General features: G+C 42.8%; 1 protein-coding gene across 10 annotated transcripts in view; it reads right to left on the minus strand.

The window, feature by feature from the left end:
- The window catches only part of BTBD9 (BTB domain containing 9), a 295,779-nt gene that overhangs the window by 247,743 nt on the left and 32,637 nt on the right, over window positions 1-15,399 (minus strand). For 8 of the 10 annotated variants that reach the window (XR_016349246.1, XM_089777418.1, XM_089777415.1 and 5 more), the window contains exons 4-7: window positions 14,466-14,730; window positions 14,268-14,321; window positions 9,727-9,946; window positions 7,543-7,662 (exon numbers count right to left, since the gene is read on the minus strand). Coding sequence is in view for 9 of the 10 variants with exons in the window: in XM_089777418.1 (XP_089633544.1) it covers window positions 7,543-7,662; window positions 9,727-9,946; window positions 14,268-14,321; window positions 14,466-14,730 (659 nt within the window). In the remaining variant the exon portion in view is untranslated. The remainder of the gene's footprint in view (window positions 1-7,542; window positions 7,663-9,726; window positions 9,947-14,267; window positions 14,322-14,465; window positions 14,731-15,399) is intronic. The other 2 variants (XM_075925072.2, XM_075925073.2) reach the window with 1 other exon arrangement.

Consider the following 15,399-nt stretch of genomic DNA (forward strand, 5'->3'; position numbering starts at 1 on the left):
GAATTGGGGTTTGGGAGTCTGGGGTTTGAGACGGAGCTTGGGTGAATGAGGGGGTTGTAGCCTGGGGCAGGAAATTGGGATGCAGGAAGCGATGCAGAGTGTGGGAGGGGGTTTGGATGCAGAAGAGGATTCTGACACATGGAAGAGATGTGGGAGGAGGGCAGGGTCTGGGAGGGAATTGTGACTGGGGAGGGGAGGAGTTGCGGAGGGTTTGGGTTGCGATATTGGGCAGGTGGGGATTGTGACCTGGGCCCAGTGTTCCCTTTAAACCATTCAGGGGAGATTCAAATGCAGTCCAGCAGATTAGCAAAGTGCCCAAAGCTAGGTTTTTTGTTTTTGCTGGGGATGCACATTCACACATGCCTCGGTGCACATAAAAATTTATTCCACACATGGATGGAAAAAATCTGAACATGCATGGAAAAAATTAGAGGGAACATTGCCTGGGCAGGAAGTGGGTGGGGTGACAGTTGCAGGTTCTGGCCAGGAGGTGCTTACCATAGGCAGCTCCCAGCCAGCAGCCCTGTGGAACCTTCGGACAGGCTTCCTGCCTGCCACGCCCCCACATATCACTCAAAGTGGCTGCGTATTGATGCCAGCATGTATCTCCGCACAATACATCCCTTGGAGAGAGGAGGGCAGCAGGTCTCTGTGTGCTACACATGCCTGCAAGCATGGCCCAGGCAACTCTCATTGGTCGGTTTCCAGCAAATGGAAGCTGGGAAGATTTTGCTGGAAGGGTGGGGGCAGCACATGGAAACCTTCCCATAGAAGTACACCACCAAGACTGGCCCTAGCAGGTGGCTGATTTGAGCACCATGTGGGGCCACAACAGGCAGGGAGCTTGCCCAAGGGTCTTGATGGTCTACAGGACATTGAAGGCCCAAAGTATTCTGACAGGCCAGATCTGAATGTTTGGTGGGGCAGATCCCGCCCCTGGTATAGATCTTTCATGTAAATGTTGCAATAATTTTTTGAGACGGCATATGAACTGAGCATCATCAAGAACATGAAGCAGGCAAAGACCCTGCTCCAAGGAGTTTACAATACAATCAAAACAGAATTCCTCTTTTTATATGAATAAGAGAATTGTTTAGGATGTTTAATTAGTAATAACGTGCAAAGTAAAAGTATTTTGAAGAGAAATGTGAATAAGGTAATTTATCAAGCAGAAAGAATGGATTACCCACTATACCAGTCTTCATGCCCCGGGATTTTTTTGCATTTTTTTAAATTGTCAGTGGAGAAAACTATGAAACAGGATATCTTGGCTCTATTTCTAACTCTGCCAGTGACTCTGCTATACAGCTATGAACAAGTCATCTGTTTTTCAATTCTCTGGCTTTAAGACCTCACGGATCTTTAGATGAAAATACCAATGTAAATGGAAAGTATTATTATGAAATGGAAACAGAGATGGCTTGTTCTGCGGGTACTGAGACAGATTCTTTAAAATGCATATCCCTGAGAAGTGGCAGCCATGGCTCAGGGTCCTCCCCGTTTCCCCCACCTGCTGGCCCCCCAGCTCCCAAGCAGGAGAGCTAGGGGGCAGCGTTAGCAGCCACCTCTGGTCCCGCTTCTACTTTCTGTTCCAGGGCCCCGCCTGCCTCAAGTTAGGTGCTCAGGCCACCACCTGCCTGGCGTTCCAGCCTCGTGCCCCTGCCACAAGACTACAGTGCCAGGTTCCGGGGGGAGAGGGGGGAGAAAGCCCTGAGGCTACGCGCCAGATCCGGCTTGCAGGGAAACGTGTACGAGAACTGTTCCCCTCTCCACAGCAGTGCGCGTGCTTCCCTGCAAGCTGGATCCAGCGCAGAATCTCAGGATTTTCTCCTCCTCACCTCAGGAAGCCAGTGCTGGCGCTGTAATCTTGCGGGAAAGGGGCATGAAGTTGGAGCGCCAGGCAGGCGGCAGTTAGCATCAGGGTCCCAGACCTGAAAGTATAAGTGGGCCCGGAAGTAGCTGCCGCTGACACTTCCTGGTCCCTCTGTAGGAGAGCTGGGGGTCAGCGGGAAGCCCAGGGCACCCCCCGAGAAGGGGCAAGGAGTAGGACCCTGAGCCATGGCTGCCACTTCCCCTTCTGACTCTGCACAGGCTGAGGGTCGGGGGGGGGCAATGCAGATTGACCCACAGGTGGCAGCGGTGGCTTCCACATTGGAGCAGCACGGAAAGCCTCTAGCACCTGGGAGTGGTGCATGGCACAAAAAGAAGTGCCACCCAGCCCCTCATGCCCAGATTCTGCAGCCCCAGTGCTTCATGTACCCTCTTCCTCCACCACACCCGCAGCCTGCTCCTGCCCCCTCCCCCACTCCTGCCGCCTTCTTACCTGGCCAGACACCCTGCCCACGCCCTCCTGGACTGACACCCTGTCCCCAAGCCTGCTCCTGACCCCTCCCCCTGGCCAGACACCTTGCCCAATTGGGGTCCAGCTTCCATCTGCCTGCAATGATGGCAGACCCCTCCTGCTGTAGCACGAGTAGCAGGGGAGACCATGATCCAGCTGCGGCAGATAGATGGGGGGTTGCTAAATGTAGGGCACAGCCCCTTAGTAAGCCCATAAAACACTATTTTTGTGTATTTTATAAAGAAAATTTTGTACATTTTGACATTCCCCAGTGTACAGTCCAGATAGCTGAACAGCTGTGTCCCTTTGATTCTCTAGACCAGTGTTTCCCAATCAGCGTTCTGCGGAACCCTGGGGTTTTGCAAACAGTGGTCAGGGGTTCCACAAGAAATCGTGAAATCATATATACAGTAGCTCAATGTTTGACTCTATAACACTGAAATGCTGGCTGTTCCCTCTGGGCGGCGCTGTTGCCTCCCACTGTGGCACTCGGCTGACTTCTGAGCCGCTCAGCCAGGCTGCCACGCGGGAGCAAGCAGTGGCCCAGCTGAGTGGTGCAGACGTCAGCCAAGTGCCACGGCAGGAGGCAACAGCGCCGCCCAAAGGGAACAGCCAGGGAGAAGGGCCTGGACAAGCATGCGTCTCTGATGTCAGGAAAGGGTGTTGGATTCAAAAGGAGGAAAGCGGAGCAGACACAGAGGATGCGGAGGAGACAGAGAGGAGAATGGAGGAGGCGGATGACAGCGATAGAGAGAGTGAGAGAGATGCAGCAGGAGGAGGAGAAGAGAAACACAGAGTGAGAGGTAAGAGGGGAAGAAGAGAAGGACAGAGACGGAGAGAGAGGCAGGAGGAGGACGAGAGCTGAGAGAGAGAGAGAGAGAGAGAGAGAGAGAGGGCGAGCCAGTAGGAGGAGAAGAGAGAGAGAGAGGCCGTTTGCGCCACTTGCTCCCGCGCGGTGGCCAAGCTAACTGGCACAGAAGTCAGCCGAGTGCCACAGCAGGAGGAGAAGGGGGACGGGGTGGTGATGTACACGCCCAGGGGGCAGGGCCTGGACGAGCATGCATCCCCGATAGAGACAGAGGAGAGCAGAGAGAAAGTGAGAGGCAGGAGGGGAAGAAGAGAAAGAGAGAGGTGGAGAAAGAGGCAGAAGGCAGAGGAGATCTGAGAGAGAGAGGGGGAGGCAGTAGGAGGAGGAGAGAGAGACAGAAAAAGACACAGAGCAAGAGACCGGAGGCTCAGGAGAGAAGACCGACATGGAGGAGAGACCAGAAAATCCCATCTTATGACGGGGTAATTGGCTAGTAAATAAATAAAAATTTTGAAATACCGCGAACAATTCCAAATATCCCTCGAAATATCACGGGAATTTTTGTCCAGCAATTGGCAATACTGGAGTAATCTTCATACGCTACCAACTGCCTCTTTGTTTTGTTTTGGTCAGTTCATATCTAATGTTACATTTAGTTGTATTGTGCCTGCCCTTCTGCTTCCCAGAATTCTCCGCGTTTCTAGTCTTTTCTAGTGCACGTTACAGTTGTTCACTATTTTGTAGACTTGTAGTCTTTGTGCAGTTTTGTAATTAATGTTTTTACCGAAACTGTGGTAAAAGGTTTTGGTGTATCTAAAAATCTCACCTATGTAACAGCATTTTCATATGGTCGTCGAAAATAAAAAAAATTTGAAAGTATATGAAAAGAAGGCGTGTCAGTGAAGGATAGAACAGTGAAAATGAATCAAAATGATCAGAGCCAAGTACGAGTGAAACAGGAAGAGAAGTGACTGATTTTAAAAAAATTCTCCTTTAGAATGACAGTTACTTGGCCATGAGTTTTACATGGACTGTAGACGAAAATTGCCCCATCCCATTGTGCATTGTTTACAGGAAAAAACACACAAACACACAGCTATGGCCCTAGCCAAGTTAAATCAACACTTCACTACTAATCACGGCTACTTGTCAAATAAAACAGTTGATTACTTTCACCGACTTTTGGATTCACACGGAAAACAACAAAGTTTTTGAGAAGAAGGTAACTATCAATGAAAAGGTTCAAAAAGCAAGCTATTTAGTAGATGAGCTAGTTGCACAAAAAATGAAAAGTCACACTATTGCTGAAAGCCTAATAATGACTGCTTGTAAAAAAATAGTGAGTACAATGATAGGCAAAGAGGCTGAAAGTGAAATTGACAAAGTTCCTATTTCTAATAATACTATTAGTAGGCGTGTGGATGACATGTCACACGACATTGAAGATATCTTGTCTGAAATATTAAGAAATACTAAATTTGCTCTCCAAGTCAACGAATCAACAGACATAACAAGTAAAGCTCAGCTGTTGGCATTCGTACGATTTGAAAACGAAGGTGAAATAATGGAAATGTTTTGTTGTTGTAAAGAGCTGCCAGAAACAACCAAAGGTCAAGACATTTTCAACATCTTGTCTTCTTATTTGGAATCCTGTGGTTTGTCATGGAGCCAGTGTATTGGAATTTGCACTGATAATGCCCCCTCAATGATTGGCTCAATAAAAGGCTGTTACACTCGTCAAAGAAAAAAAACCCTGATGTCATAACAACCCACTGCTTCCTCCACCGGGAAGTTCTTGTTTCAAAAACTATTCGATAGGATTAAAACAAGTCCTTGATGTAGCTGTGAACTTTGTCAATTTTATAAAGCAGCGCCCTCTTAAGTCACGCATGTTTGCAAAGCTGTGTGAAAATATGCAAAAAGACCATGTGACTCTCCTTCTACACACCAATGTTAGATGGCTTTCAAGAGGGAAAGTTTTAATAAGGGTATTTGAGCTGCAAGAGGAACTACTGCTTTTCTTCAAAGATAATAAAGTCAGTTTTTCTGACTTTCTTGAAGATACAAAATGGCTGCTGAAACCAGCCTACTTAGCAGATATTTATCAGCACTTAAACACCCTGAACACCACCATGCAGGGCCCAAAAGAAAAAACATTCTAACTTCCACAGACAAACTTCTTGCATTCAAGAATAAACTCAAAGTTTGGAAAAGACACTTTTCAAGTGGAAATATTGAAAAGTTTCTACTCCTACTTCAGTTTCAGAGTCAGGCAGATTATAAAGAAGTCATCCCATTTACTAGTCATTTCGAATCACTGACAGAAAAGCTTGACCAATACTTTCCTTCTTTGTCATCAGAAATGTATGACTGGGTTAGGAACCCTTTTATTGAGTTCTCACAAAATTTACTCAGTCTGTAAGAAGAAGAAGAAGGACTGAACTACAGTGCGATCGAACTTTGAAGATAAAATTCAATGAAGTGCCACTTGATGTGTTCTGGATTTCAATAAGAAGAGAGTATCCTGTGATCTCAGCAAAAGCAGTGAACATCTTACTCCAGTTTTCAACTTCTTACCTGTGAACAAGCTTTCTCATGTTTTACAAACATTAAAAGCAAAGAAAGAAATTATCTGCTGTCTGTTGAGGAAGAACTGCAAGTGTTTTTGTCAAAAATTCGGCCAAGAATTCAACATTTGTGCAGAAAGAAACAAGCCCAAGTGTCACACTGAAAGTAAACTTTATATTGACTTTGGATGTGAACTTTGTTTTGATGTTTAAGTAAACTATTTGATTTGATATTTGAAAAAAAGATTAAATAATACAAAAAAAGACAGGAAAAATGCTCCCATTTTTTTCTTATAATGTAAGCTGACACATATACACACACACACACACACACACACACACACACACACACACACACACAGAACAGCTCTTTACAAATAAATTTTCTTGACAATAATTTAGCAGTAATTGAATTGCGCTCCCTACTGTCAACTTTTTCTGGCCAAGCAAACTTTTTCGTAGGTAGGGATTCCTCAGGATATGAAAAATTGTTTTAGGGGTTCCTCCATGGGGAAAAGGTTAGGAATCACTGCTCTAGCCTGTGGTGCTTTTACACTTCTTTGCTCTTAGAACATCCATTCCTGGACTGTTCACACAATCACGAGTATGCAAATTCATTTTCAGAAAAATGCATGAGCAATCTCACCAGTCATTTGTGAATTACATAAAAGGCAACACCATCAAATTTTACTGAAGAATGCTCTCAAACAACAGATAGCCCTTTAATATCTGGCTAGGACTTGCATGTCTTTGCCTCTGAAAAACTGATTTGTGGGTGTTACCCAGAGGTACAGCATATTTCAGTAACAATCATACAATAGATTCTCACACCTTCACAGATAGTGTTGCTATACATATGTAGGCATTCTTTACTAGAGGGACCTCTGAACTTAAAATATATTGCCCACCTCTCTGTTAAGAGGTAAAAAAAAGCGGCTCATCATTGGAGTGCATAGGAAAGAAATACTTTTTCAATTCCACCTTCCATATACACACACTTTGAAATTCTAAACAATGGTTTAAAAATTAAATAATTATTTGTATTAAGTCAGCTTGCTCTAAGATTGAGTTTCTTTTTTCTTATACATTGAAACCGCAAGTTGTATTTTCTATTATTTATCCTAAATCAGACAGTCAAAATGGTATCTCCCTACTTGATGAATGATTTTTTATTTTAAACTGTAACTAACCAGTAAGAAAGGAGAAAAAATAATAAACTTCACCCACTGCGGAGGAGCTCCATGTTTTTTCTTAATGATTTTTATATCAACTCTGCATGGGGTGAACCCAGCTTGCAGTCACTGGGGTTTCTTATATGTTTAAAAGTAAGCATGTACTTAATCAGTTTGCTGGATCTGGGCCTTACTGATACATCAAGGTTCAGAGTCAAGTTCAATATTCTCCATCTTGTGTATAACTACCAATAAAGCTTTTATTAGCCAAATCTGCTACGTGGTGGCAGCTGTGCAACTCTTCCAACTATGACAGATGAAGTATTAATTTTCTTTTTATTTGATTTAATATTAAATAAACATTTAAAGTCATGCACCTTGTTAGTTATCCCTTGGTTTAGTATTCTTTCTTCCCTAACATTTTATTTATTTATATACATATAGCTATATTTGTTAATAACTTAGCTGCCATGGTGGCACGCATCTGAACAAGTGTACATGACCTTAATATTGGTGCACAAGACAAAACTCACTCCACTCATGGATGGAAAATCTTAGAGGGAACACTGCTCAATACCTGCAAAAATCAAGGCTCTTATTTAGGTGCCTACGAACTGAAAAGATACACATAGAGGATCATGCATATAAACTAACCTGCAGACACGGGCAGGAAAGTACAGCTTCTGCCAGGACCGACAAAGATATTTCGAGTGATCAATCACTCTGATCCAGTCTAGCTCGTCCATGGACACCTCAATGTAGTAGGAATAAGACCTTTGAATTGCCAAAAATAATAATTAGAATAGAAGCAGCCAATATTTATGAAATAACATGCTTTCTTGAGGTTAGGGTCTATTTAAAAATGTATTTTCATTAAAGTGACCCATATCCAGACTTCTATAAGGAGGCAGCATTACAAACTAGCTTTAAAAATGAATTTTTATCTAGTCACATGTTAAAGATATTTTAGGAAGTATATAAAATAGTCACTCACAATTCTTAGTAATAAGATGAGCTCAATTTAAAACAAGCATTGTAATTATTTGTACTGCAATATTAACAAGATATCAGAGAAAATTTATCATAAATGCTAAGATCATAAATGTTAGCCTGAAACCCTTAAAATAAACTTGCATTTTCTAGTTATGTCATTATATCTTTTTTATTGGTTTTCTTTATCAGTCATGACCTAGTTTGGTATTGTTACTTCATTTGAATTCTACTATGTTTTTTGCTCAGTTAGTTCATATTTTGTCACAATTAGTTCAACAGGGCATTTATGCATTGAATAAAAGTATTTTATTTCACAGATTTTAAATCTGTTGTCTTTCAATGTTTGCAAGCAGAAAAGAAAAAAAAAGAACAAATTCCAGTAGCTTCGAGTTAGCAGAAATTTTGCTCAACAATCAAAGTTAAGCTTTTAAGACAACAGGTATCTTCTTAACATCAGTATGTTATTTTGAAAGAATAACTGCATTGAGACTACAAGTGAATCTATTTGAAAGAATTAGTAATATTAATATTTTCTATTCTAAAAAATTAGTTATAAAAATCCAGTAGCAAAGTGACAATTTAGAAATTGTATATCATTAAAGTCCTAAGATCAGTTTAAACACGAAGATGATCTACACTAGAAAATGAGATTGAACAAGGTACTGTCACTCAGGCTATGAAAAATCCACACTCCTAAGCAATATCGTTAAACTGAGGTAAGGCCCCATGCAGATAACACTAGGTTGACGGAAGAATTTCAATGTATAAAAGCTCGTTGTATGCTAAATGTGATCAGGCCCGTTGACAGCAACTGTCCCACAGCCCGGCGATTCAAAAGGGCCCAGGGGGCTCCTCACTGCAACTATTCTGACAGTGGTCGAAGTCCAGGGCTCTTCAAATCACCACCGGAGTGTCGAACAGGCCCGCTTTGGATGGTGCTGAAGGCCTGGCAGGGGTTGGGATGCCAAGGTGTAGTCAAATACACAATTAACCTTATCAACCACACCCACCCACCCACCCACACACCTCCCCTTGCTGCCTCAGTATCAGAGGCAGAAAGAGGGGATGGGAGGTGGGAGCTGGTGCTCATGAGGAGCCGGTATCTAAGCCGGCTTCCCATGAGCATCGGATCCCATAGAGCCACTTGTCCCTCCCCCGCCACGCTGTTGCCCCGCCTCTGTACATCATGGAGGATGAGGGGGATAGGCGGTAGCCAGTACTCACGGGAAATCAGCTTTCAAGCCAGCTTCCCATGTGTATCAGCTCACATGAGCAGCTTTCCCCTCCAACATGCTGCTGCCTCTTTATCAGAGGCAGCAGCAGTGTGGAGGGGGCGGGGGCAGGTAAGAGGAGATACAGGTGAAGAGCCAGCTTTTAAGCTAGCTCTCCACGCATGCCAGCTCCCTGGAGCCACCTGTTTTCCCTTGATGCCTCCCACAGAGGTAGCTGGGAGGATGGGGAAGAGGCGGGGAGAGAGAGGCAGGAGTCAGTGCTCAGGGGGAGCCATCTGTCCACCCATCCCTGCACTGTTGCCTCTGGGTGGGGGCAGGGGAGTTTTATAATGTTCAAGCAAAGCAAGCAGATGACTAAAATATTAGTCATTTTAACAACACAAATTGAAAGTGACTTGTTACATAAGTAACAAGGATCAAGAAAAAAAAACTCTCATAAGCTTATTCAAATGCTAAACATTTCAATTATAACTGTCAATGATATCCCAACCATGATATGTTATTGAAATTGTGTCATTTATGGGTATTTAACAAAAGTTAATAATTCAATATTTTTTCATTGTGGCAGATGGGATATAATCAGTCTTTTAAATCAGAGTGACTTGTCACATACCGGCTATCTCTATCCCAAAGTAGTATTCGTATATGGTTGATTATCGACGGCTGACCTAGTTTAATTTCAATGCCAGAACGGCAGTCATCATCAATTGGGTGTCGGGAAAAACCATGATCCAAATCATAATTCTGCGTGTCCCCATCTAGCAAAGCAGACTTCAGCTCCCCTTTTACAACCTGGGCTCCATATTTCATAGTTGCAATGTTCTCACCTGGTACTAAAAGGAGAAAGAAAGAGTTGCTTAAAAGTTATGATCTTAGGGCAATAAAAAATTAGCACAGAACTTCTGGTGGCTATACAATGCTTCAGGACTTTGTTAGCCCAATCCTATGGCCACTGAAGTTAACCAATAAGCCTGGGCTCATCGGTTAATCTTAATGACCCCTCCCCCCCCCCCCCCGCCACACACACACATAGCCTCAAGCCTCTGTATCAGAGGCAACAAGGGCGGGAGAGGCAGGAGCCAGTGCCCATGGGGAGTCAGCTTTTAACATGGCTCCCTGCATGAGCTGCCTGTCGTTCCCATGTTGCTACCTCTGATAGAGGGGTAGCAGAGCAGGGAATGGGGGGACAAGTGGGAACCACTTGCCACCCTGTGTGTAAATTTGTAACTGCTGAAAAATTCAGCAGTTACACGTTTACAAAAACCCACATTTGCTAACATCCCTAATAAGTGGTTAAAAAGGTAATTTTAAAAAATATTTCATGTTTCTAGCCCTCATAATTCTAAAGAAAATGCTGAAAACATAACCTGAATCCAAAATGCATTGTTGTCTTCTGTAGGGGTGTAATAGTGTAGTTGATTAAACAATTAACCGATAAATGGGTGCTTATCAGTTAATGTTATCAGCTACATGCAACCCCCTTCCTCCCGTGGCTTTGTAAGTAAATGTTTTCGCAAGCAGGGTCCCAGCATCAACTCCTGCTGTGGCTCTGCATGAGAAGCACTTTAAGAGCAAGAAGGCTAGCTCAGTCCCAGCTCACGCTGGGTCCCAGCATCAACCCCACTGCAGCTCTGCAACTAATGCACAGTTACACTAATCCACTAATTAACGAATTACACATTTCTTAAAATCACTAGTCTTCCTTACAGTATAGACCGGTTGATAACAGCTTTGGGGTGTACATTTTCCCATTTATCTCAATATTCAGTTAAGTCTAAAATCTAGATAATCTAGTATAAAAAGTCAATGTTCTAATTATTTCATTATTACTAACAGCCTCCTAGGATTACACACATGCCAAAAGTCCTATCTGTCTTTTATCCACCTGTTACAACCTCCTGCTTCACCCACTTCAAATTATTTTTGTACAATGCACTTATATTGTCAATACGAATATTTACAAGAATATTGAAGACTGAACATGAGTTTAGTATAAAAATAAACATAATACTCTTTCCCGTATTAAGTTCATATTTATTTTTTCAAATTTAAGATTTAAATGAAACTCGTGCACAATACATGGAGCTTGCTGCAAAATTTAGGTTCCACTTACTAATGAATACATAGTGTCTCTGAGCATAAGGCTGAAACATAGGTATTAAATGACAGGAGGAAGGCTCATGCAGAACAAGGCAGCTTCCCCTTTGAGAGACTGTACAATCATTCTCTTTCTATCCTGAACTGTTTGTGAAGTTTATGGAAATCTCCTTATTTTCTGAAAGTAGTAATAATGAAGTGGACTAATTGTAGACATTTGATTATGCATTTTTTCATATTCTGAAGTGAATAGCTTTCTGGTGACAGTTCAACATTTAAATTGAACTTAGTATTTAAGGAAAAGCCCCAGGAAGTTAATTCAAAATAGCTATACTGCTGACACAGTGAGAAATCACAGGCTTCGCTACCTGCTATCAATGGCCAAGTGACTACACAGAAAAGGGAATCAGAGGCAACATACAGGCTTTGTAAATTTCTGGCTAACAGTATTATAAAAAGAATGCCCCTTTATGACAGAATTGAGAAAAAAATCCCAACATGAATGCAGAGGATCAGAAAGGCGTATGGCTTCCTAAGGGAAAAACTTGGAGACAGCTGATAAAAAAGCAATTTCCCATGATGAAAGGCTCGTCCATGCATGATTTAAGAGACCACAATACAAAGTATTCTCTAACAGTATTCCACATTATTGTGATTTGCAGGGTAAATATTCTGTGATATGTAATTGTTACTTTGTAGCGCACAAATGTTTTTAATAAACATTTGCCAACTAAGAGGTTAAAACTTAATTCACAAATGATAAAAATAATCTAGTATGATGATGGAAACAGGTTCCTATTATAGCAAACAAGTGAAATGCTTTCCTCCCTTTTCATACTTAAAATGTAAGCTCTCTGGAGTAAGGACTGATTTTAATTTTATATGGGCAAACAATGTAAAGGGGGAAGGAAAAAAAATCAGATATAGAATATTTTGAAACTAAACAGCAAAACTATTATTTTTATTACAAAATTGGCATTAAAATATGATAGATGCCTACATTAAGGTTTGATTAATATTTAGATACAAGGCTTTGCAAATGGTTTTCCTGCATGCATCTGTAATTTACATGTTGAAGCAACATCTGGACTATGTGGAATTAATATTTTCCTGTTTTCAATTTAATGTTCATCATCCATGGCCATTGCAATTCTTCAGAAAAAGAGCCAACAAAAGTTTAGGAAACTATTCCAGTTAGATTTTTTCATTACTCTTTCTGCCTCCATAACCGGAAAAAAGTTCGCTCTCACTTAAAAATTTTTTAGATATTCCAAAGTAGTCTTGGTTTAGGCATTTTAACTGTATAGGTATTTTCCAATTAGGAATATATCACTCATTTCTACTGTTAATTACCAAGCCAGAGATACCAAACTCATGGATCATTTTGGTCCATTTCTCAGGCATGGGATTTTAAAAGTTGTAAAATTCATGCTTTCAGCTGTTTAAATCTGAAATTTCATCATGTTATAATTATAGGGGTGTTGACCCAAAAAAGTTGCGCAGAGGGATCACAATGCTATTGGAAGGGGGAGGTCTCATTACTACTACCCTTGCTTCTGCACTACTGAGTACAGTGGCACTGCCTTCAGAACTGGCAGCTGGAGAACAGTGGCAGCTGGCTGGGAGTCCAGCCCTGAAGAGAGAGCCACTGCCAGCAGCAGGGCCGAAATAAGGATGGTGCAGCATGGAACTGTCACCCTTATTTCTGTGCTATTGGTGGGGCACAGTTTTCAGAGCTGGGCTCCTGGCCAAAACCCACCACTCTCTAGGCCAGTGGTCACCAACCAGTAGACTGGGATCTACGGGTAGATCTTGGAACCTCTGACAGGTGATCCTGACTGGTTTGGCCAGGAAGCTATCAAGCACGGGCACTTCGGTTACCCTCCACCCACTGTCATGCTGCTTCTGTCGTCTGCCTCAGGGCTGCCCCTCCCCCCGGGAGCCTCCTGCTTACTGTGCAGGTATGGGAGGGGGAACAAAAGGGAGCACTAATGTCAAGATATCCCTCCTCCCCCCACTTCTGTACCCTATCTCCACACAGAGAGAAGGGGATGGAGGAAGCTTGGAAATGCAAATCTCGGTCACTCTCAAACTACGTGTGTATGTCTCTGTCATTCTCGAAAACATATACTGTCCTTCACTCTCATCTCCTGACCCAATACATACATAGGTTACTCCTTGCAAAGTGGGTTATTTTGGGGTTTTGACTGGCCTGTGCAATTAATCATTTTCATTTCTCTCTTACGCTTAAATTTAATTCTTTGAGCAGTGAGTTCTAAAATGCCTAACCTGTTGTGACAGGAGTCGTCATCCCTGTGATAATTGCTACTCCTGGACATGGCTGGCATGTCCTTGCAGCTCATGAGAAAGGCAGGAGGGGGTCTCCACATGCTGTCCTAGCCTGCAGACACCACTCCTGCAGCTCCCATTGGGCTCAGTGCCTGTGGATGAGGGGCAGCACATGGTGCCATGGAGCCACTGCTGTATATACCAGCTGCTTTCAGGAGTGATGCAGGGCCAGGGCAGAGGGAGCCTGCCTTAACTCTACTGCTCCACCACCCAGAAGCCATCTCAGTTAAATGGTACCCAGCCAGAGCCTGCATCCTGAATCCATGTCCCAGTCGTGAATCCCCTCCTGCACCCAGTCTCCTGCCCCAGATGTGACTTCCCCTGCACCCTAGAGCTTGTACCCTGAACCTCCTCTTGGACCCTAATCCCCTGCCCAGAGCTAAGCCCAAAGCCCCACCCATACTCTGAACCCTTTGGCCCAAGACTAGAGACTGCACCCAAACCTCCTATCCCAGCCTGATGAAAGTGAATGAGGTTGGGGGAGGAAAGGGGCTGAAGTAAGCAGGGTGAGGCCTTGGAGAAAGGGCAGGAAGGAAGTGGAGCAAGGTTATTTGGGTTTGAGGTAGATCTTACATTGCACTTAAACTGAAAAAGTGATCTTGTGGTTAAAAAGGTTGGAGACCATTACTCTAGGCATTCAGCTCTGAAGGCAGCACCGAATCAAAGGTGGCAATTCTGCAGTTCCCCTAAAATAACCTTATGGCCCACCTGCAAAACTCCTTTTTGGGTCAGGAGCCTCAATGTTGCTCTTCCTTGTGAAATCTGTATAAAAGCACACAAAAGACCAGATTTCACATTCCACGACACATTTTTCATGGCTGTGAATTTGGTAGGGCCTTAGCCATAGAACAGGTGTATTTTGAAAATCCATCCCCAACAAGTTTAAAAAAAAATACTGATGCTCACTTAGCATGCCTCTGTAGTTGAGGTCCATGTCCCGACTTTCAGAACGAACTTTAATGGCATCCAAAATGGCATCAGGTGACAGCAATCCAGAAGGTCTTACAACATTTAGTAGCTCTGTCAGACTCATCAGGGGTAAGCGCACTGCCTGCATGATTTCAGCATGATTCTCCTTAGGGTTATGTTTACACCAGTTCATCAGAGCCTGGAAAATATCCTTTTCGGGTGCTGCAAATGAATCCCTCAGCACAACATTTAGAAGAGCAGCCTAAGAAGAGAACATCCAAGAAAAACTCATGTCTCAAGATATAACAAAAATAAACAAATCGTTACCTGGTAAAGCTATAAATGCTCTCTACAAAACTTGATATACTAGTAGGACAATGACTCTATAGACAAACACCATAGCCATTAACTGCAATTAAATAGTTCGAATATAGCTAGGGCATTAAGAAGTATTTTACTGAGAAAAGGAATTCTGGTAAGAGCCTTGGTTTAATGCCTCTCCCGCTGATGCACCTCTAACAGAGCAGCATCCCCAAAAAAGTGAATGTCCTGCACTGTCTGATCCAAGTATAAGCCAAAGTCCTCATATTTGAATCATAACCTTCTTCATCAGAAGCGAAACCACTACCGGCTCATTATAATACTCTTACTAAGCAGCCTCCCTGACTTTTTATTTTTTGTATTCTGAATACTGCATTTGGTTATATCTTGCTTGCTTATCCTCATTTTAATCACTACACATGTATTCTAGATCTTCTATTAACATAATAGGTTATAATTGGACCACCACCACCAGAACTAGGTTTAGAGTGTGGAAGTGTATTGAACCACTCTATTTGTATCCCAACGTACTTTAAACTCTTGGTGCTGACTGGTCAAAGAGTAAATAAACAGATTTTTAGATTTGGCAGCATACCGGCAAAGTAAAATT

The sequence above is a fragment of the Pelodiscus sinensis genome, chromosome 3 (genome assembly GCF_052426305.1).
Source record: "Pelodiscus sinensis isolate ZL-2025 chromosome 3, ASM5242630v1, whole genome shotgun sequence".
Lineage (NCBI taxonomy): Eukaryota > Metazoa > Chordata > Testudines > Trionychidae > Pelodiscus > Pelodiscus sinensis.